Raw genomic sequence first — 24764 nt, forward strand, 5'->3', positions numbered from 1 at the left:
AGGTTCTAAGTTTATGTTTATTGTTGTTTTTCTCAAATAACAAACAGCTGAAGGCATGCATTCTCTATGCTTTTAACTGATATAATTTGAGATGCTGAATTTTTTTTATTACAATAGTGAAGCACAACCAACTTAACATAAAATTATTTTAACACAGATAATTTAGGATTGTCATAATTTTATCCAGTTTGTTCTAAAATTTCTTTAACCACAAATATTGAAAGCATTCATCTTCATGATTTTTTATGTGAATAATCTGGTATTAGTTTGAGCAAGTGCTTATCAACTTGATTAAGATGACAACCACTGAACACATAATCAACATTGAATCACGAATGCCCTTGGGGAAGAAAAAAAATATGGGCCAAATCTAGTTTAATTTGTACTATAAAGTTTAAAGATTTCTTCAAATATTTGTTCAAATTAGTTTTACAAAAAGGTTTTTAACTGAAGCTTACACTAGAAGCATGCCTAAAGGGATACATTTCAAGAGGGACTTTGACTGCAGAGTGAATACATGGCAAGAGCCCTCCCATTTTTAGTTACAATTTCAGCTACATATTTAATCTTTATTGTTTTACTGAGGTAAATAGTAGGAGAGTGTTTAACCATTCTTTCTCTTCTAATCTGAAATACAGGTACTGGGGGTCCAGGATGAGTACTTCTTAACTGCGAAGAGTAACTCACAACAGATAATCTTCATAAAAATCAAGGGTTCCTATGAGAGAAAAAGCTATGGGGTAAAGAATCCCTTCTTGTTAACTGCATGCAATTCACACAGATCAGTCATGGACAGCTGATCTGGGGTGGTAGTGGAATGTTGATTTTAAAAAAACAACCAAGGAAATAACTGCAAAATAAATATGAAGAAATTGGGTGACTGAACTGAGAGTTTTTCCTAGCAAGAATCAGCTTACTGTGCTTGCCCTGTAGACCTCACCCTGTCAGTACAACTGAACTGACCTACCTATGCACTAAAGATTACATTTCTGTGAGTGTACTATTTGTATGGAAGTCACATGCGCTATCAATACATATTGTGCACCAACACTGAAAACACAAATGGGGTGGAGGAAAATACTGGTTAGCTGAGTCAGTCCCTTTCTACCTGTGTTAGGCAGATGGTACAACTAAAAAGAGTGTGGTGGTTTTGATTGGCCCAAAACATCAGTGAAGTGTTTTTAACATCTAGGAGAAATTTGGACCCCTCAGAAGCCGTTCTAGTAGGCCTAGGGAGGTGTCTGAGGGGTGGGGTGTGGCACAAAGATGGCTCCCGTGTGTCCTGAGTGAAAGTTCTGGAAGTTTTTCATCAAGTCCAGCAGAGCCAATCTCTGATGGCTCTGAAGGTGATGGACATGCTGCTGGCCAAGTTTGGGCCAATTGGAGGTGCTGGTTACGCCTCTGTGAAAACATATTTAAGAAAAATTCAAAACAAAGCAGGCACACTTCTTTCACTTCTTTGTAGTTGGAGGAGGAGGAGGTGGAGGTGAAAATATGTAGAGGGAGAACAGCACCGAGAGTGCCAAGGTCAGTGAAGAAGGTGGGGGAGGAGGTGCTCCAGTGTTGGAGCTGAAAACCCTCTGCAAGCCACAGTGAAGGCCATGGGGGGGCAGGAGGTCCCCTGCAGCCCATGGAGTCCACAGGAGTGCAGAAATTCTGCCCACGGCCCACGCCAGAAGGGCAGGTGGATGCCTGGAAAAGACTGTGAACCAGTGGGAGTCTCATTTAAGAGTTAAAACTGCAAAGGCCTTGCAAAGGAGAGAAAGGCCTTGCTCCTGGGATGGAAGCAGCCTGGCCTCAGCTTGGGAGAGTCTGCACAGCACCCTATGGACAAAAAGACTCATATTGCAGCAGAATTTCGGGCGGGATGTTGCTCGTGAGATTGGACCCACGCCAAAGAAGTTCTCAGAGGACTGTCTCTCGTGGGAAGGACCCCTGGCTAAGTAGAGAACCTCTTTTCCTGAGTGGACTGACCAGAGGACCCCTCAACCTGCCCCTGTCTGTGTTGCTGGTTTGGAAAAGAGGGAAGGGGGGGGGGGGGGTGAGTGCAGAGACTGCTTCTTAAGAGGGGGGGGTGAGAGCAGAAAACTGTCTGGAGAGAGAGAGAGAGAGAGAAACAAGTAGAGATAAAGAGTATTTGTAGTAGAAGAATTGTAGTGATGAATAAATTTGAGAATCTGCTCTGTGGACTGAAAAGAGACCCCACACCCTGCCCCCCCCCCGGCTTGTGGATTGTAAAAGAGGAAAGGGGGTGAATACTATAGGTTCGTAAGAGGGAGGGGGGAGTGAACAAAATGATGTATGAAAAGTTTATTTTTGCCTTGCATTTATCCTCCAATTCTGTTAGGTAATTAAATCACCTTTTGCAACTTTAAGCTTGAAGCCTGTTTGCCCTTTTTCGTGCGTCCTCCTGGCAGGGTCCTGTCTCAAACCCACGACAAAGAGGAATCTTCTCAGTGTGTTCATTGTACTCCTATTGTCCATGTATTATGCAAAATTCTATTTCCAGCTAACAGCCATAAATTAAAAGAGCTGGAAGATGATGGAGTTTTCTGTTATTAAAAGTTGCATCTTATTTCTATTCAGTTGCAAAATCTACTCTTTTTTAATTCATATAATTGAAAATGTGATAGTGGAACATTAAAAAGGAAGTGCATTAAATAAAGGAGGGAGAAAGGTAAGATGGGGAAAAAAGGAGGATGATGAGGGAAAACATTAATATTTATTACAAACTGACTATGCACATTCCTGTAATTTCCAAAATTAGGACTCATTTATGAAAGCTGAACCAGCTCCTGTAATATGCAGACTATGTATTTCTGTATTCCTGCATAGTGGCACAAAGCACTCAGCCACAAATATGATTCCAGCATTCACTTCTACAATCATACAGGTTTTGCAGCAACCCCAAGCTAGTACAATGAACACCTTAGTACAATAAAGTTATAAAGGGAGGAAACAACTTCATGAACACAGAGGTGAAAAGAGAGGGATAAAAGAGACAATTATCATATTCCAATTTATTTGTTTAAAGTTTTATAGCTTTAAAGTAAAAAACATTACCATGAATTTAAATACTTTAGGATCTATTCCAATATCTATATTTAGGTTCTTAGCTGTCAATAAGTACATCAATTTTAATAGCTAGCATATGCTGCACTAAGTATGTAAAGCAAGTAAAATAAATTAAGGCATTATTATAGGATATTAAGATTGAATTACCCAAAATTAACAAGCATGTTCAACACTTCTGGCAAAATTGACTTTCTTGTGACCTCATAATGACTTGCTGAGAGATAGGGATCAAAGATGGAAGGATCCCTACAGCTCACCATTATTTAGACAAAGAGGACATAGGTCCAATGAGATTTTTTACCTCATGGTAATCCAAGGCAGCATGTGCTGGGCATGCTACTGCTGCTTTCCATTCATGACTCTGCACAGTAAATCAAAGGTTATTCTGGGGCTGCTCCTTATGAGTGTGCAAGTAGGGCAAGGGATGCAGAGTCTGAGGCAGTGGATAGTGCCACAGTTCATCATTCAGTGGGAAGGGAAGGTCTACATTCAAATCAAGGGAAGCCAGGTGATGTCATCTTTTTGGATTTCAGTAAAGCTATTGTCTCTCACAGATTCTTCTGGACAAAATGTTCAGCATACAGATGGATAAACACATAATGCAATGGGTGAACAACTGGCTCATGGGTTGGGCACAAAGGGTTATGGTAAATGGGGGGACATCAGACTGGTGACCTGTCACTATCAGGGTTCCACAGGGCACCATTTTAGGGCCAGTTCTCTTCTACATCTTCATAAATGCCTTGGGCACAGGACATAAAGGGATACTAAACAAGTTTGCTGACAATACAAAATTGGGAGGAGCTATTGACTTCCTTGAAGGCAGGGAGGCCCTGCAGAGAGACCTTGACAAATTAGAGGACTGGACAATCACCAACTATATGAAGTTCAACAAGGGAAAGTGTCAGATTCTGCACCTGGGATGGGGCAACCCTGGATATACAGACAGACTGGGGAACAAGAGGCTGGAAAGCAGTGCCATGGAAAGGGACCTGGGGGTCCTGGTTGATGGCAAGTAGGATATGAGTCAGCAGTGCCCTGGCAGCCAGGAGAGCCAACTGTGTCCTGGGGTGCATCAGGCACAGCATCGCCAGCCAGTCAAGGGAGGTGATTGTCCTGCTCTACTCTGCACTGGTGCAGCCTCACTTTGAATATAGTGTGCAGTTTTGGTCACCACAATATAAGAAAGACATTAAGCTATTAGAGAGCATCCAAAGCAGGACAATGAAGATGGTGAAGGGCCTTGAGGGGAAGCTGTATGATGAACAGCTGAGGTCACTTGGTCTGTTCAGCCTGGAGGAGACTGAGGGGAGACCTCATCACAATCTATAGCTTCCTTGTGAGGGGAAGAGGAAGGGCAGACACTGATCTCTTCTCTGTGATGACCAGTGACAGGACCCAAGGGAATGGCCTGAAGTTGTATCAGGGGAGGTTTAGGTTGCATATAAGGAATAGATTCTTCACCCGGAGGGTGGTTGGGCACTAGAACAGGCTCCCCAAGGAAGTGGTCACAGCACCAAGCCTGAGAGTTCAAGAAGCATTTGGACAACGCTCTCAGGCACACGGTGGGATTCCTGGGGTGTCCTGCACAGGGCCAGGAGTTGGACTCAATTATCCTTGTGGAAGAGTTGGACTTGATGATCCTTGTGGGTCCCTTTCAACTCAGCATTCTGTGATTCTGTAAAATAGTCTTTGGATAAAAGCTTTGAATACTTTTCCGACACTCTTCTTCATTTTAAAGTCTATTATATTAATATTTCAACCCAACCCATTTGCCTCTAATAGCATTGGACTGCTGAATAGCAAGATGCGGTAAAAGCATGAAATATAGCACAGACTAACACTCAAAATAGCAAGATTCTAATAAATCAGAAGAAACATTTTGAAGAACACATGCCTTTCCACTATTCTCTAATTGGTTATGCTGAAGAAAAAATTCTTAACAGTGCAGAAAAAAATTGCTTACCTCAGTTCCTGATTTTCTTTTTGAACTATAATAGTGCTGGTACCAGTAACATATAATACAGAAGACTTATTCTGGTTACTCATTGCATCACTGCATTCATCTGCTGTTGCACTGAGACATAATTAGGAGATGGTGATAAATACAGATGCCTGAATTTTGGGTGTGATATAGTTCTGGTTAAGCACATTTTTTTCAGCCTATCAAGCATCTATAAACTCAATTTTCTGAGACAAAGTCAATTAGTGGCAAAAGTATGCATTACATTTTTGCTCTTCATAAGGAAAAGATACTGTTGCTTCTTTACACATAGCTTATAAAAGGAATGTTTTGTATTTTGTACAATACCATCAACTATAAAGCCTAAAATTATTACACTGTTTTCTGTTTGGTTCCACAGTCACTTAGCATACTTATTTTAACAAACATTGTATTAAAATTCTCTAAAACTTGGAAGCTAATATAACCTCCAACCACCACAAACACATACAACCCTAATGTGATCAAAGAGATCTAATCACCAAATCCAGAATAGGCAAAACAGGTTATCATGGCTAAACCCCAGCCAGCAACTAAGCACCACACAGCCACTCACTGTCCCCTGGGCAAATGGGGGAGAGAACTGGAAGAGTTAAAGTGAGAAAACGCATGGGCTGGCATAAAGACAATTTAATAGGGAAAGCAAAAACTGTTCGTACAGCAAAACAAGGAATTCATTCACCACTTCCAATTGGAAGACAGGTGTTCAGTCATCTCCAGGAAAGCAGAGCTCTATCGCATGGAACAGTTACTTGTGGAGACAAAATGCCATAACTCTAAGAATTCCCCTCTTCCTTCTTCTTCCCCCAGCTTTATATGCTGAGCATGACTCCATATGGTATGGAATATCCCCCTTTGGTCAGTTTTCCCAGCTGTGTCCCTTCCCACCTTTTTGTGCACCCCCAGCCTACTGGCTGGTGGGGTGGAGTGAGAAGCAAAAAAGGCCTTGACACTGTGCAAGCGCTGCTCATCAATAACTAAAACATCTCTGTATTATCAACACTTTTTTTCTGCACAAATCCAAAACACAGCCCCATATTAGCTACTATGAAGAAAATGAACTTTCAGCCAAAACCAGCACAGGTGTTTAGTGAATAAAACTTAATTTGATACCCTGCTGAGATATAACTGTCATTCTTAAGGAATAATGAGACTATCTGAACACTGGAGAAACATTACTGAATACACTCAGGCATTAACTCTGACCTTAAAAGTAGGTTTGAAAATTCAACCTGCATCTCAACTATATCACAACTTTTATCCTGTCAAACCCTCTCCAAAGCATATTTATATATATTTCCTCTCATTGGGATAGCTTTACATGAGCAATCTAATTTTCATTCCTTTCCCAAGGGGAAAGAAATCATGCAATCCAATTCTCATGTAGTTCAACCCAACAATGCAGGACACAAAGAAAACTTACATTAGAATGTGAAACAACCATGATTTGATTTTATGTAGAAAAGGCTTCTATATATAGCATCTGTTTCAGTACACCCAGACGGTTGTACCATCTGCTTGGGATGCATTCATAAAAGGCTGTTTTCTACTGTCTGTCCTAGCTAGTAAATGACAGGAATTAAAAAAGACCTACTGGATTACATAAATTAATTGCAGTGCAACTTAAGAAAGCAGTTCTCTTAATAGAGCCAATCTCAATGAAGAATATTAAAAATATTGTTGCTGCAGTTTTATTTGTCAGATGGGTAAAACAACACACACACTGCTGATTCATATGGTATCCAAGAACAGCACACAGAAAGCTCTGCATAAAGACCACAAAAGATGATAAGCATCTGAGAAGGGACAGATAGCATTCTTAGAAACTTCCTGAAGGTACTTTAGAAACTACCTGAATGCTTTGTTCTCCCTTGCAGACATCCCATTGTGCAAGACTCTTTTGTAACCCCTGAAAAATCTGTCCGTTCACATATTCCTCAATTTCCTCATGCATATCCTTAAACACCTTTTCCCATGAGCAAATTTGAAACAGAGAAGTAGCTCCAATTTTCTTTTAGAAAAATCCATTTTATACAGTCTGCCACAACACGAACATGTACTAGTCAAATGGTCTCCATATCTTTTAGTGATATCTCAATCCAATACTGTTAGCATCTGCATTACCACAGAACCAGTTGACCTTTTCACTACCGATAAGGGTTTAAAAAACACATGCTAGTTATGAAATGGCAGGGAGCTGAAAAAACTTTTAAAAAATGAGAATAAATGTTTAAATTATTTTCTTCCCCAAATTGTTACAGCACACCCGAATTAAATGTTCCATAAACTACTTCTGAAAAATATTTCCTTTCAGACTGACTGCAAGAGAATTTATAAAATTGTATTGGGTTTGCACAGCAAGGTTTTGGTAGCAGAGGCGGTACAGCGGTGACTTCTGTGAGAAGCTGCAGTAAGCTTCCTCTATATCTGATTGAGCCAATGCCAGGTGGCTCAGATAGACCCACTGCTGGCCAAGGCCAGGCCAATGAGCAAGTGGTAGTGACTCTGGGATAATGTATTTAAAAAGTGGGAAAAAACCTGCTGCACACAGCAGCCAGAAGAGAGGAGTGAGAATATGTGAGAGGAACAACTCTGCAGGCCCCAAGGTCAGTGGAGAAGGGGCAAACTGAGATTCCTCTGCAGCCCATGGTGAAGACCACGGTAAGGCACCTGTGCCCCTGTAGCCCATGGAGGTTCATGGCAGAGCAGAGATCCTCCTGCAGCCCATAGAGGAGACCCATGCCAGAGCAGGTGGATGCCCAAAGGAGGTTGTGACCCTGTGGGAAGCCCATGCTGGAGCAGGGTCCTGACAAGGATCTGTGGACCCATTTAGAGAGGAGCCCATGCTGGAGCAGTTTGCTGGTAGGACTTGCGACCCTGCTGGGGCCCCACGTTGGAGCAGGCTGTGCCTGAAGGACTGCACCCTGTGGAAGGGGCTCATGCTGGAGCAGTTTGTGAAGAACTGCAGCCTGTGGGAAGGACTCATGCTGGAGAAGTTCATGGAGGACTGTCTCCTTTGGGAGGGACTCCAAACTGGAGCAGAAGAATCGGAGGATGAAGGAACAGAGAAACAACATTTGATGAACTGATCACATCCCCAATCCCCCTGTCACTGCTCAGGGGGAGGAGGTATAGAAAATTGGGAATGAAGTTGAACCTGGGAGGAATGGAGGATTGGGGGGAAGGTGTTTTAAAATCTGTTTTTATTTCTTATTATCCTACTATGATTTGATTGGTAATTAATTAAACTAATTTCCCTAGCCAAGTCTGTTTTGCCCATGATGATAATCGGTGAGTGATCTCTGCCTGCCCTTATCTCAACTCATGAACAGTTGAAATCTGCCTGCATCCATCTTGCCACTTCACCCCTAGGAACCGAATTTCCTGGGCAGGCCCCTTGACTTGACTTTGATGGCAAAACCCACTTTCAGGAGAATGTGGATTATTTTCTCCCCTTTCTCAAAAACTTCCTCTGCCATGTTCCCCCATACAATTGTCATCAATGTATTGCAAGTGTTCTGGAGCCTCACCATTTTCCAGTACAGGCTGGAGCAGTCCATGGCAAATGGTGGGACTGCGCTGCCACCCCTGTGGAAGTCAATGCCAAGTATATTACATGCCCCTCCAGGTGAGAGCAAACTGTGTCCTGCACTCTGCTGCTAGAGGAATGGAGAAAAATGCATTAGTAAGGTCAGTAGTAGCACCACTTTGCTGCCTTGGACTCCAGTTCATACTCAAATTCCAGCATGTCTGGCACGGCAGCCCTCAGTGATGGTGTGACTTGATTCAGGCCACGATAGTCCACTGTCAGCCTCCATTGTCCATTACATTTACGCACAGGCCATATGGGGCTATTAAAGGGTGAGTGTGTCTTGCTGACCACTCCCTGGCTCTCCAGTTCATGGATCATCTTATGGATGGGAATTAGGGAGTCTGGGTTTGTGTGGTGTTGCTGACGATGCACTGTTCTGATGGCAATCGGTACCTGTGATTCTTCCAACCTCGGAAATCCTACTACAGAAGGGTCGTCTGAGAGACCAGGCAAGGTGTTCAACTGCCTAATGTCTTCTGTCTCCACAACAGCTATTCCAAAAGCCCACCTGAGTCCTTTTAGGTCTTTGAAACACCCACTCTACAGCAAGGATGCACAGGGCCTCTGGACCAATCACCATGGTGTGTTTTTTCCACTCCTTCCCAGTCAAGCTCAGCTCAGCTTCAAAGTCAAATGCTGAGACCCCTCTGTCACCCCAGTAATAGAAACAGGTTCTGTCCCCACATGTCCTGATGGTATTGGAGTACATTGTGTGCCAGTGTCAACCAAAGCCTTGTATTTTTGTGGTTCTGATGTGCCAGGCCATCGAATCCACACAGTCCAATAGACCCGATTTTCCCTGGCCTCAGGCAAGGCGCCTCTGGTTCTGGCTATTGTTCCCTCCTTGGGCATACATTCTGGAGGTCCCTTCAAGGGGATCAGACATGTCATGCTCCCTTTTGTTATGCCTAGCAGCTCGGTCACAGGAAACTCGAGCTACATTCATCCTCACCAAATTTCCTTTGTTAGTAGTTTCTTCTTGTAGCCTATGCCCCCATGCTGCTAGGACAGAGGTGGGTTTTCCACCCCATCTTCTCTTGTCTTCCCCATTTTCACACAGGAAGAACCATGGGTCGGCTCATGGTGTGTACCTCCTCTCCCTAGCTGGGCAATGTCTGCTTCTGATAACAGGGCCTCTGCTCTGTACTGATGAGACTTGGAGAAGGCCCTCTTTAAGCTCCTTGCTGAGTTTCTGATGGGTCTCTTCAATTCTGTCTTCCAATTTCTGCATATGCTTGGCCAAGTCTGTTTCCACAGCCAGGATTTGGGCTCTTGTCAGGGCATGGACAGTGTCCCTGTATATCTGGAGGCTTCTTGGCATAGTGCCCACTGTCTCATTTTCCTCATTCCACTGCAGTGTCACTAGGAAGTGGGAGAATGCCTGTGTCCCAAGTTGTACAATTTTGAGCCATGTCAGTGTTGCACATTTCACCAGGTCTGGACTCTTAGTGGTTTTGTCATCATTTCAGAAAAGGATCTCTATCACAGCCCATTCTCGCAAGCATTGGATTTGTTGCTCCATGGTCTTCCAAGGGCCTTGCTGCAGCTGGAAATCTTCTGGGCAAAGCTATCTCTCCTTCACACTGGCCAAGAGTTGCATCCAGAGGCTGAGGGGTTCTGGCCTTCTCATGATCCCCTGGTTGATACCCACATGACGCGACAGAGATCCCAAGTGCCTTGCTTTAATACTGTCCAAAACTGAACCATCACCTGCAGTGTCCCAGACTTAGATCAACAAGCTCAATAGAGACTCTTCAGGTCGTTGGGTGAGGTCTTTCCTGAGATTACAGAGACTTTCTACGGACGAAGATTCGGTGATTATTTCTGGTTCTGATTCCTCTGCTTCCTGTGAGGGTCCTGCCTCCCTGTCATCATCCACTGGGCAAATGGATTTGGTCTTATACTTTCTCCTCTGGACAGGGGTGACTGCTATTGGCTTAGGCTGCCCTTCTGGTTTAACTGCAGACTGAGTGACCATGGTGTCCTCCGATTTGTTCTCCTTTTCCTCCAGATGTAGGTGCTGCTGTACGGGGTATCGAGCAGTGTGCGATAAGCATCAGCCAGGACCCAGCACATTGCAATGAGCTGCCCCTCACTGAAGCTGTCATTGCCATTTTCTTTCTGATATTTCCCTACCTCAGCTGGGTTCTGAATTTGTTCAGGGGGAAATTCCAAACTATTGGGGCAGAGTTTTTCTTCATGACCTGGCTTATATTCTCCCACATCCCATGCCACTCAGGATTTTCCACTGCTGGGGAAGATCTCTGAGCAACCTCCCTGGAGATCTCAGCCCTGATTCTAAATGTGTTGTAGGCCATATAAAGGCAAATTAACAGAATTAGCAACAAAAACATGGTGTCCTTAACAGCCAGACAGAAAGAAACATTCTTAAAAGGTGATGTGTCAGACCTGAAGGGGGAGAAGGAGGTAATAGCCATGGAAAAATCATCCCCTACTTTTCCTCCAGCAGGCTGGGGGTGATTATTACTAAATCCCCAGAAGTCACAGCTGAGACCAGGACAGGCAAAACTGCAGCAAATATACATCTCACAGCCTCTGATGTTATCTTTACGTGAGCTGTTATCACAGACTGTAGCAACAAAGCAATCTTAGTTTGTGTTATAAATATATCCTAATATAGTGTTGGCTTTCGTAGATATTCATTGTGTGTATGGTTTTATAGAAGTAGTCTTGTCATAGAGATAGAGGTATATAACCAATGTTTTAATTTCTGTTATGAACTAGATTTTGATATTATAGTGAAAACTAATAAAAGTAGTTTACAAGAACTTTCCTTTACTAACCACACCACCTGCTTGACTGGGTAACACCCAAAAAGAAGACCTGCCACTGATAACTGACTATCAGCCTGTAACCAGATGCAAGGACTACAGAACCAAGCCCAAACTGGGAGGCGATAACCAAGACTGGAAGAAACCACAGCTTTGACAAACCAAGACTGGAAGAAACCACAGCTTTGATAAACCAAGACTGGAAGAAACCACAGCTTTGATAACCAAGACTGGAAGAAACCACAGCCGAAAAAGCGCATGCTCTAAAAAGGCGGGACCAAGGAGGAGCCATGTAAAATAGTTCTTGGAACATGCAAAGCAGTTTTGAGAAAAGTTTGAATATGCATAAGGCTGATACAATACAAAGAGTATTTAAGACGACTCCCTCACTGGCAGGTGTGCTTCTTGGCTTGGAGCCAAGCACCCAGCGCTGTTTCTTTGCTTTATTGGTGTCCCCTATTGTCTTTTATTAAACCCTTTAAATTTCAACAGGAGAGTGAAGCGTGTTTTTCACAGTTTGTGTCCCCGATTTGAAAGAGAACCATATCTCAGGCAAATTGTACCATATATACGAAGAAGTATACATGCCTAGGTGCCAGAGCTCCATGATTAAACTAGGCAGCATGTTGACCAGTGAGTTCTGTATCCAGTATAAAATGTTCCAGACAAAATTGTAATTTTTCCACTTTCTCTCTCATGCCACTTCGTGTTGGGTGCTACATTTGTTTTGGTTTGAGACAAATTGAAGGAGAACACTCTGGGATGAGTTGCCTCCTTTTATAGGTTCTAACAAATCCCTTTCCACCAATAAGGAACGAATACGAGTAGATATGCGTGAAACAATAATAGTTTACTAGCAAGTGGAACAGGAACAAGCAAAAAAACCCCAAACAAGAAAACCAGTAAATAACTGCGAGATAAAAAATTGCTACATCTCACCGACTCCCCCCAAGAACAAAGAGAGACCCAAAATGACGGGCACATCCCCCCAAGATGGTGCTCTACAGACGAGCGTGTGGTTCGAAGGACAAAGGAAAAGATTATGTCTGTCTTCCCCCCATGCCTCCTCCGCTCTGCTTATCTCCCCGACGGCTGGAGCTCCGACTGGTATTCTCAGGATCAAGGGCTAGAAACTCACTGAGGGACTTCACCTTCCTCGCAGCAGGAGACGACAGGAGCAAGCAAGGCAAGGCAGCTGGGCTGGGGCGACTCGTGGTCTTCTCTCCTTGGCTGGGTGCCGATGGCGAGCTGGACTGGTTTGCTGGAGTGGGGGCTGCCCCGCTCAGCGCTGTGACAACAGTCGTGCACCTGTGGAATTCGCCCCACGGCAGTCTCTCCGAGACGAGGGAAAAAACCGAAAAGAGAACCCAAAAAGGAGCCTCTGCCCGTGCTGCCTCGGCTCTATAGCAAGAAACCAAGAGCCAAAGCATGCAGCCAGAGAGAGCGAGCTCTGCCTAAGGCAAACCCCAAGAAGCCAGTGAGGCAAAAACCACACGTCAAAAAAAGAGAGTGAGCTGCCTGGGAGAGAGCAGACTTTAAAAGCACCTGCCCTACCATCCCCCGACCTCGTGAGTCTGTTTCTGGCTGCACTGCCGGTCCTTAAAGAGACAGTAACAATTTTGGTGCACAGATGGATATGGAATAGAATAATATTTTGGACTACCCATGACATGAGCCTTTCGTTATATTTTCTCTCTCCTGTCCAGCTGAGGAAAGGGAGTGATAGAGCAGCTTTGTTGGACACCTGGCATCTAGTCAGGGTCAACCCACCACAAATATATTTTGCGGTTTTTAGAGCACCTTTATTTTCAATCCTTTAATGTTTTAAATTTTAAAAGGCCAAGGGAGTATTAAAAAGTTGCAAGCTGACAGAGAAAGTAGAGGAAAGAAAAGGCAGAAAAAAAGAACCAAATGAAACCCAGAAAGTACTGGTTTCACGGGGAAAAAGTAATTAAAAGCCTTACCGCAAAAGATTTCAGCTTTCAAAAGTCCCTTTTCAATCCAGAGTTTGAATGAAGCCAGCTTTAAAAAAATGCATAGGAACATCAAAGAAAACATTAAAAATGTATATAATATGTTTCTTAAAAATACAAATATTTCATCCCAGAAAACACATACGTTTATCACATTACATCTTCTGAGTTAAGTAAAAAACCCCCACCCTTCAAGAGCTTAAAATTATACAAGATTCTTCCTATTTGACTGTGATATGTGTCTTTAAGTTTAGCTTTCAGAGACTGGTACAATGAAATTATTCTGGCCTTTTTACCTTTATTATCAAATGATATATCAACATATGACATTATGGCTTAGACATAGAAATGGAGGGGTTTGGTTTTTTTAAAATAGAATATCATCATGATTTTAACTCTTAATAAAAATCGTAACAGTAAAGAAAACCCCTCCAAACCAAACTATTTACATCTTTTCAGTTTTTAAAAAAGAAGATTGCTAACATATTACCTTTGCATCTACACCCAGTTCAAAAGAAATACTGAAATACACAGCATAAAAGTTCTGTTATGTCAGAACACCTGGTAAAATACTTAGATGAGACAAGGAAGCCTGTTTCTGCACAACTATAAGTTCTAGTGTAGTCCGAGTGTACCCTGCAGGTGTAAAAGCTATGCATGTTTTGTACTCAGCAGAATTGTGTTTTAAATGATCCTTGAAGGAGCTTTGAATTATTGGTGCTACTATATTTCTCCAATGTCAAGCACCTAGTTGAGCAGAATCAGCAGTAAAGAATTGTGGTGGGTAACTTGGGCGGGATGCCAGATGCCCAAAGCCCCTCTATCACTCCCCTCCTCGACTGAACAGAGGAGAGAAAATATAATGAAAAGCTCATGGGTTGAGATAAGGGCAGGGAGAGATCACTCACCAAATACCATCATGGGCAAAACAGACTCAACTTATGGAAATTAGTTTATTACCAATCAAATCAGAGCAGGATAATGAGAAATAAAACCAAATCTTAAAAATACCTCCCCCCCACCTCTCCCTCCTTCCTGAGCTTAACATTACTAACGATTTTCTCTATCTCCTCCCCCAGCGGTGTAGGGGGACAGGAAATGGGGGTTTTGGTCAGTTTGTCACACATTGTTTCTGCTGCTCCTTCCCCCTCAGGGGGAGGACTACTCACACTCTTCCCCTGCTCCAGCATAGGTCCCTTCCACAGGGTGCAGTCCTTCAGGAACAGGCTGCTCCCAACGTGGCTACCCTGCAGTTTCACAAGTCCTACCAACAAACCTGCTCCAGCGTGGGCTCCTTTCCACAGGTCCACAGGTGCTGCCAGGACCCAGCTCCAGCACAGGCCTCCCACGGGGTCACAGCCTCCTTCAGGCATCCACCTGCTTCAGTGTGGGTCCCTTCCACAGGGTGCAGTCCTTCAGAAACAGACTGCTCCAGCATGAGTCCTCCATGAGGCTCACAAGTTCTTCCAGCAAATATGCTCCAGCGTTGGCTCCTCTCTCCACAGGTCCTGCAAGGACCCTGCTCCAGCATGGGCTTCCCACAGGGTTACAGACTCCTTTGGGCATCCACCTGCTCCAGTGTGGGTCTCCTCCACGGGCTGCAGGTGGATCTCTGCTCCCCTGTTGACTTCCCTGGGCTGCAGGGGCACAGGTGCCTCACCATGGTTTTGCATCATTGGCTGCAGGGGAATCTCAGCTCCAGCACCTGAAGCACCTCCTGCCCCTCCTTCTCCACTGACCTTGGGGTCTGCAGAATTGTTTCTCTCATTCTCACTCCTTTCTAGCTGCAGTTGCTGTTGCACAGTTTTTTTTCCCTGCTTAAATATGTTATCCCAGAGGTGGTACCACCATCACTGATGGGCTCAGCCTTGGCCATCAACGGGACTCTCTTGGAGCTAGCTAGCATTGGCTCTATCAAACCTAGGGGAAGCTTCTGGCAGCTTCTCACAAAAGCCATGCCTGTACCCCCCCCCTCCAAACCTTGCCATGCAAACCCAATACAAAAATAAACTACTGAGCTACTGCAAAAATAATTGAGCAAACACATTAATAGAAATGAGCACACAAAAATTTGATTTCCATTTTGTTCTAAACCTCTTAACAAATGTAAAATTACATAGTGTGGCCCTATAAATGGTACAGTTAGAAGAAAACATTTGCTGTCAGACTTTCCAAAGTCAAGGTGGTGCTTCTTTTCTACAACATACACAGCAAACCCTCTGTAGATTACAAATAGATATAGACTAGGTAAGAATAATATGACCAAACAAAATCCAATGTCAATAATTTTGATCTCTGTGTTTTTATTTTTTTGGATAAACAGAAATAAAAACATAAAAATAGTCATGAAGTGGTGCAATTGGCACCCCAAAGACTGCTATGGGATTCACCAAGGTTACACAACTGCAGTGTTAATACCTCTTTACTCCAGGGCATGTTTCCATTCTGTCTCCATCCAGTGTATGGCTGTACCAGAGTCCAGAAAGGAAACAAGTGTGCCCAAGACTTTTTTTATGCTCCAGTGACAGTTACTTTTTTGTATAACCTGTACAATTGACAGTACTTGGTTCTCTGGTCCAAAAAAAAAAAAATAGCTGGATATGGACTGAAGGCAAGATGCAAAGAAAGCATGCACACCCCAAGAGCACTCATTTATCTGCTTGTACAGTAATAATACATACTGAGAGCGTATGTTCTCAAAACAAGGGTCATAGCTTATTAAAGAAAATAAAATCTAAAAATAGAGGAACATCTTCAAACAAACTACTTGTCACATAAGTTACATTTTTAAAATATTCAAGAAAAACTCCAAATCTGCAAAACATGTACATGCAATCTATAGCTACACTGTATACAAATTAGCTAACAAGGTTAACTAAAACAAAACAAGACAAATTTAAACTCTGCCCTATTGGTCTCATGAAGAAAAATCCAAAGTCATCAACCTGAAACAAACTTAATTATCATGAAAATACCTTAATCATAACAGTTTTTTCACAGTATTACTTACCCCAGCTAGGGCATACATTTCATGAACTCTAATGCATATGAGAATTAGAAAAGTGAAAGAAGGGATTCAAAGCAACTCTGTTACCCTTCCAACCCAATACTAAGCTCTGTTTTGTCAAACTGAAGATTCTTCACAGAAGCTACTTGCCCATAACAAATAATTTTCTTCTTATCCAATATCTTAGGTCCACCATAATATTAAATAATCTACAGAAACCAGTCAAAATGTATATACTTTTTTTTCTCCAAAACTGAGGCATGCAACAGAGGCTTTGTCCTTTGATTCTGGAAAAGCATATTGTCAAAACAAAATTAACACAAATAATGCCATACCTAAGATTTTTCTTTGCCCACCTCCTGTTCCAGAAATAAAACACTGATCCTTTGTCTCATGCCTCACCTTTAGGTAGTCACCTAAAGTTAGATTTTGTATTCACTTTGTTGTAAGAATGGAGGTACATAGGTCCATATTCTGAAATCAGGTAGGCATGTGATCAGAATTGCAAGCAAATCTTGTGAGTTAGTAGAAATGAACAATGAAGACATGAGACTGAAAAGCTTTTAGTAATTTCACATAACATAAATGGAACATAACTGTATCAGTCAGTTTCCCAAAAAATGTTTACTGGAGGTAGAAAATATTTTCCAAAGTTTAAGAGAATTTAAAGAAAATATTTTAATCTGAAATTATTTCAGATTGAATGCTAGATTATGTAAACACATAATTTGTACAAATGAATGAACTAATTAGGAAGTTAACAAATATTGTGCTCTAAGAAAAAATTATATATAATATAAATACCCATATAGCTAATAAACTACTGCTAAAAAAGGAAAAATCAGAATCATTTCAAGACTGTGACATCCCATTCATTACCTTAAAATAAACTCCAGACCTCTATTACATAGAAAAGTTGCCCTGAGAGTATTTCACATTTTTATCATCAGAATGCATGGTCACATGCATGGTTTCTTTTCAGACACTCAATAAGAAAAATAACTGTGACAAACACATCTAAAGTAAAAGAGAAAGAATACTTATAAAAAAGAAACAATGAAAAAAAAAAGCTAGAAACATCTTGAATAATTATCGTCCTTTAACATCTGCAGAAGCCATCACAAAATCTACAAGAATCTGTAAGCAAGCATTTTAACCACTCATTCTCTCTATTAGGAGTAAAATGGTGGAATTGGAAAGATAAAACATGGACATCACACCCTACACATATGCTTTTGTATTTGACTTCTCATTTCCCATTAGCAAAGGGTAGTTAATTGCGACACACGTTACAACAGTTAATCACTTAAAATATTATGTTCCAAAAAAGATAAAGTGCTTCTCTTAAAATATATAAGAAGGAATGAAGACATTTTAATGCACTGCAATATGAGTAGCTAACATTAAGTTTTCAAATTTATGCCTATAGTATTCTATTTCTGGCATATATATTAAATAATCTAGGTCCTATTCATTTCAAAATTAAATGTTAGCACGTGCACGAACTTCAATGTGATTAATTAATTTAATTTTGTGGGCTTGCAGCTGTTTTAAAATGTGAACAAAAGATGTTCTCAGTTCTTTGAGTGATTCTGCTAACCTATCTTACCTCGGATAGACAATCATTTTTCCTACACTTGGAAAAAAATATAATCTAAAAGTCACTTCTGTTAGGATAAAATATGAAATAGTAAAGAAGAATATAAGAGATGGAAACAAATAATTTACAAAATCATTGGAGCAATACAGGCAAATGCAAGAAATTTCAGCTCTAACTAAAAGGTAAACAAAAAAGGGAAGTAAGCATTTTTTTTTAATTTGCTTTAAATGTAATGAAAAATGAAAACAGTAGAGAGTAGGACAATATGGTTACAGGTAAACAGATAAAAACTTTATAAGGTCAAATGTAAAAAAAAAAAACTGGAGAGAGGCCAGCTAGGCAAGAGAACAGTAAATGACAGAGGAAGACAGTTAAAAAGAAAAGCAGTTGGGGGAGACAGAATTGTGTTTCGGATTGTGGAACTTCATTCTTTATGAAGCACTGAAGAAAAAAATGTTCATGGCTTTATTGAAGCCCCTAAAGCTCTTTGATGCAAATCCTCATGGGAGGAAATGTAAAGCTATTGGGGAGCCAGTTTTTACCTCATGTCAAACAAGGCTCATGAACAAAAAAAAGTAATCTTTGATTTCTTTATCCGAATAGATGTTAATTGTTTACAATACTTGAAATCTTACTACACTCTTTTCCATATTGGCTTGCTCTTAGGTAGTCTATTTCTTGGGGGAAAAAATGCATCAGTAGCTTCACAGTATTAGAAGCATTTAACTGACTGCAAAACTTTTATTTACTGGGTAATTTTTCTTTAGTTTTGTGTGTCTGCAGGAAGACATCTGAGACTACTAGGAGTACTAACATAACTAGTATAAATCCCTTTTTCCTGCAACCTGCTTTTAAGCTCTCTGTTTCAGCTTTGAGACACTGAAGAATACTTTTTACAAAGATGGCACAGTTCAGTTTTTTATTATGTGTATTCCAGACCAATAAGCTATTCTTTAGAAGCATTTCATTTCAACATCCCAAGAATATAATAATTGTTTTTCAAGAAGGCCATAAATCCTGCAGATTCTGCATAATCTGAGAGTCAATGCATCTCACACACAGCTTGCATGCTGATGCTTGGGATTCAATCCTTCATACTCTTTGAATATCAGGTAAGGTATATGAGGGAGGTCCTTTTCTCCAACCTATGTTGTTCACATAACTCTAATGTTTAGACTTTATACCTACTTTAACCAGGGGGAGAAAAATGTAATGTGAAATTACTACTTTGTTGTTCAACATGAAATTTCACTGAAGAGATTTAAAACTTTTAAGACTCCACTACTTGAGATGAGAATTTATGTAATTTGACTCCATACCTGATCCTGATGTCTCACTTTTGTGTGTGTTTGTTACAGTAGATTCATTCTATGGAGGTGGGGGTGGAGCTATCAGCAAAGTAAACTTGGCCTTGAAGACAATTTCAGTAACATTTTGGACTTTAAAACCATTTTCCCATACCTGTTCATTTTAATTTTTAAACATACCCTATAGGGAAATAGGCTTAAATAAAGAAACAACTTCAGCAATGGAAACAATTTACAGCAAAATTCTTGGTCTACAATAAGACATCATTTTATGCTTTCAGTCCCTATAATTTCTTGCAGCCTGTTCTGTTACTATCTTACTCACATTAGGTATCTTGTTATAAATATTTAAGAAGTCTAATGGGAAATTATGGATATGGATTCAAATAAGATTTTCTGTCTGATTAACCACTGCTGAGTGACATCTTCCTGACAGTCTGTAAGAAGAGGCAATTGTCTTCTGAAAATTACATTGAAAGGGAACAATAATGGGTAAAAGTGGTAGTAGTTCTTTAGTACAGTAGTACATTTATTTAGCAAAATTTCTGTAACAACAGGAGAGGAAAAATAAAAAGCCTTCCTTCAGCAATATTAGACATGAAGAAAGATAGAAAAGGAGAAACAGGGGACTACATTACCTGGAGGAATGACTTCTAAGCCACTATGGACAACACTGGGAATGTCAGAAGATAAAAAAAATTAAAGTTAATGTTTTAATTCAGAATTTGAAAGGATTGACAGGAACATAAACACACAGGTCAGATTTCTAGAAAGACAATTAAAAATATTTTAAAATATATATATCTAAGATTTTTAAAAATTGAATTTGAATGTCAATGGTTGCACACGAGTTACTATTGTACATTCACAAAACCTTTGCAGACAGGCAATTTTGAGAATTGCTCAAGTCCATTTCTGTAAAAAAACAGGACAAAAAAGCCCCACCTAAGGCTTTTCTGTATTTTATAAACCGCTTCTCCAAAATTCAAGATGCATATAAAAAATTCAAAATTTCTGGTTAAAAAATGGAAACACAGTAACAGTTTACTCAAATGGAAAACCCAATCCATAAGCCACCATTTCCTATGTCACATCCCTAAAAGAAGAGATAACCCTCACCTATTATCTTAAACCTCAGTAGAGCTCATATTCTGAAATTGACAAAAGACAAAAAAGTGTGATGAAAAGTGTGATGAAGTATGATACAATGCCTTACCATCAGTTTTGAGACATTACAATGTAAGCAGTAATGTTTCTATTTCTCAATTGACTTTCACTATTCTGATAATAAATATTTGAAAGATCCTAGATTATTATTATACGGGACAATGAATTTCACATTCTGCCTCTTTAATTATATCAGTGACTATGAAGCCAACACAACACTGGAAGAACTAACTTCCTTAACTTAAAACATGCCTCTTCCTACACTGATATTAAAATAATCCAGCCTGGATGACATTTTTTTACACTGTACAAAAATCACAACTGTCTACTTAACTGGACTTTTTGAATTTGATGTGCCACTTTACTCTCTTTTCTTTAGACTCAGCCACACAAATGTTAGCTTGAGCTGTAGTTTTCTAAGCTATTGTGCAAGACAAGAACTGTGCTAAAAATATGCTGTTACTCAAACTTTGACATATTCTCTAGAGACCAAAATTTTTGATATGATATTCAAATTAATAGGAAATGCCCTTCCTGTGTTTTTTAGGTTGCAAGGCTAATGAATTTACCTTCTAAATGGAGAAAAAAAAAGGGGGGAGGGGGAGAGATGTTTGCATTTTTAATTTCCTTGAATTTAAAAAATTCCCCAGTATTTAAAGGAATTGCATCTAGAACCTGGCAACGTTGACAAGTTGTACTGTAATCCACACCTAGAACTGATGGAAATGCTTGTGAAGGAGGTGAGTGCAAAGATAGACTCACTTACTTTAAGTCAAGTCATTTTTATATAGAGAAATGAATAGTTCTAATTAGAAATGTCTCTCCTCACATATACAGCTATGACACATCTAACTAATTCACTACAACTATATAAAAACAACCTATATAAATTCAACACTCAATTTGAACAATAACTGTAGAATATATACTTTGCAGTATAATACAAGAAAATAATTTACTGATTTATGATTAGGACTTTCACATACAACAGCCAAATGACTGTCAGTACCGATTCTGAAAAAAAATATGTGTTTCACAATCAACTAAGTTTTCAAGTCAGCTTGTTAGGAAATTCAGTGCTTTATGTACAGCAAAAACATGGAGCTGAAATATACATGCAATTTTCCTTTTTAATACTAGTTATACCAGTTATACATTTGATTTTAAATGGAAAATTTCTGAATGGAACAAAACTTGAAAGAAGTCAGGTTAATCAAAGATAAACCTTACAAAATGCATTAAATGTATTTTCTTTTTAAGTTTCAGTGATGTCATCATTTTCAAAAGAATTTGCTTATTCTAAGTCCTTGTATCAAAAGCTTTATTTCATAATATACTCACACACAAGCAGATATTCCCACCTAATTTTCCAATAATTTTTTCCCCACATAATGGAAAACCTTAAGTAGTACTGGTACAAACCAGAAAAATTACTTAACTGTGCTCTGGCCAGAACATGAGCTGGGAGGAAAGGAAAAAAGATAATTAAAGTCACAGGCAAACAGTAGCCTGCCCTCTACTCTCTTGCTATGACAAACCCCCCAAACATCTTGATAAGAACAGCACCTGTATTGTCAGAGCAGTGCAAAGGGCAAAGAACTAGAGGCAGGACAGGAAGAAGCCCTTTTCTTCTAAACTTTAGGTAGAATATAATTTGTGATTTATAATTTTTAGAGACCTTCAGTACATTTCCTAAAGATAAAAGAGGAAAAATTTCAGCTATGGAAATAAACAAAAACCTCACCTTATTATGGTCGTACTTGTATGGGATTTTGAGGGTATCCATGGCTCTGATCATGGCCTGCATTGCTGTAAATATATTCTGGTACACCAATTTTGTAAAGCCCCTTTTATCTTCATCAGAGTAACCTGATCCATGAATGATTCTCATCTGTTTGATGAACGTGCTTTTGCCACTCTCTCCTGTGCCTGCAAGACAAATAAGAATATACTTCAGTCAATGGACACAAATATGACTTTTCTGCACAAAGCAGACAGCTTGTTTAGTGCAGGGCAGAACACTGTCAAATGGTTATGGTGCTTGCAAGGTGCTTGCTACAAGGATCAGTTCAATATCAAGACAACAGTAACACAGTAACAACTGAAGTAACATCGAATTAAAACTTTTATTTTGAAAACAAAATAGAAGCAGAAAAAAATATAGCAATGCGTTATTAACTAAAACAAAATATACTCTCAAAAAAATCTAGAATACACCACACTGTATTTAAAATTATAAGCATACACGTCCATTCCCGAAGATATAGTTCTCAACTATAGGGAATAACTATGAGATGTTCTATCACAAAAAATCATAGAATAAGAACAAAAATTAGCTTGCATGGCAAACTTTCAGAACATTATGGTAAGCAGCAATATACAACCAATACATAAATTTGTTAGAAAGCCAAATAATATAACAATTACAGTTGTGCAAACTTCAACCTCAGAAATATATATCAGCTTTAAGTAAAATTTGGCTCGTATTTGTTAATGGAGAGTCATTACTTCCTTTAAATTTTGTTGTGTCTTTGTACTTTACACAAAGCATAAATAACTAATAAATTAATATTCTGCATGTTTAACAATTTAAAGTTAAGATTTGCTTGTTTGGAATTTTGCACAAAATATATCACACAGCATTTTTTTCCTTTGGCAAAATTCCATCTCTCTGTGATTAGCAGAGCTTATCTAAGCAAACAAATCATATGAATAATTTATAAGGAGGAACTGAAATTTAAAACAGTTGCACAGCCATATGAATGCTGTATGTTCACCTAGCTATTTAGCTGCCTAACAAATGCAATGCATTTAAATGCATGCAGTACTTCTTAGCCTTTCAACCTAGATTTTATTTTGATCATTTTTATAAAGCTTTCAGGCCTCATTTATGATCTAATATTTGGCTCCCAGGACAAAGAAAGCCTTATGCTTTACATAGTGTTTTAGGTGTCTCAGAGTAGTGTAATTCACAAGCAGTGCAATGCAAGGTAAAGCATGATTCTGGGCTTGCAACTCTTAAGTACTTCTGGTAGTATACTGCAAAATCTAACCTCGAAGTCTCTACATGTCGCTGTTGAGCCGCTAGCAGAGAAAACCCAGGTTCTCAGTGGGGCAAGAAAAAGTGTCTTTATTATTTTGATTTCCATATATATATAGACTTTTCAGAGGTCACCCAGATTGGTCAGCCAGAAACCTCCCCCTAGGCCTAATTGGCCAGGCCTGAACTGCTCAAATCTCGAGAGACTGTTTGCAAAACATCCAAACTTTATCTTTGTTTATGAAACACAGCAAAAATGTTCTCATGAGAAAGACCTGTGCTAGCCACATCTACAAGATTTTGTCTTTACTGTGTGTGATTGTTCATTCAACTCCTGCTTAAATTTTTGGCTATCACAGCTCATGCTAAGGCCTGCTGTATGTTAGGAGCAGCACCATTAGGTCAAAGCCAAAGCACTAAGTAGGCAGGACAGGTGGCCAAAAAGAGCTAAAGGGCCATTATATAACCATTATCACCTGCAAATTGTTGTCTCCAGGAGCCATTACCTTTTGTTTGGCAGTCTCGCCAGAATCTGCTAAATTATGGAAATGGTATAGATCAAATCTCCAAGCTGGAGAGTATAGAACATCAGCTTACCCAAAAAGCTTTTGAAGTAGATCCAACAGCAGTTGGACTGCAGAGGCTTTCATGCTTCCTGGTGTGATACAGGAGATGCCTGCACCATGATGGAAGAGGAAGGATGAGCACTCTCACTGTCAGCTAGGTAACTAATTCTTTTCTTTTGCTCATAGGTGCACAATATTAAGGGTTATGGGTTATAATTTATGAAACCTTATTACTTCAATAGTGAATAAGTGAATTCACATGATAGTCTGGGCAAAAGGGGATTGTACCCTTTTGTTGTATTTCTTAGTGAAACCATGATAAAAAGTTTAAATCACAGAGTATGTCGTCCTAAAAATTTGAGATCCAAAGAGACTGTGACACTGTGGACTTTGTTTTGAAACCTTCAGCCCCATCTCCCACGAATGTAAACCAAACTTTTAACACAAGACTTCTTAACACACACATTCCCTCAAAATCAAGCACAATGTTATATACAGGCCTATTTAATTTTTTTGTGGAAACACAAATGGTTATTACTGCAATGAAACTTCTCCAGAGTCAAAAGGTTAGATCAAACCTGCTTCCACAATCAGCCTTCACTATGATCCCAAGACTGTGCTGTGATCAAGAGCAATGCACAAA

General features: G+C 40.0%; 1 protein-coding gene and 1 long non-coding RNA gene across 2 annotated transcripts in view; both read right to left on the bottom strand.

Moving 5' to 3' along the window:
* LOC146425660 (guanine nucleotide-binding protein G(q) subunit alpha) overlaps positions 1 to 24764 on the bottom strand; it is a 213589-nt gene that overhangs the window by 98799 nt on the left and 90026 nt on the right. Inside the window, exon 3 of the mRNA XM_085041668.1 lies at positions 22260 to 22444. Within this exon, the coding sequence (XP_084897794.1) occupies positions 22260 to 22444 (185 nt within the window). The remainder of the gene's footprint in view (positions 1 to 22259; positions 22445 to 24764) is intronic.
* Positions 12293 to 17662, bottom strand: LOC146425661 (uncharacterized). Its single transcript, XR_014846575.1, has 2 exons — positions 14711 to 17662; positions 12293 to 13483 (listed from the first exon to the last, which is right to left on the bottom strand). It is a non-coding gene; the product is annotated as an uncharacterized LOC146425661 (long non-coding RNA).

This window comes from Lichenostomus cassidix, chromosome W (assembly GCF_008360975.1).
Source record: "Lichenostomus cassidix isolate B80296 chromosome W, HeHo_3.0, whole genome shotgun sequence".
NCBI lineage: Eukaryota > Metazoa > Chordata > Aves > Passeriformes > Meliphagidae > Lichenostomus > Lichenostomus cassidix.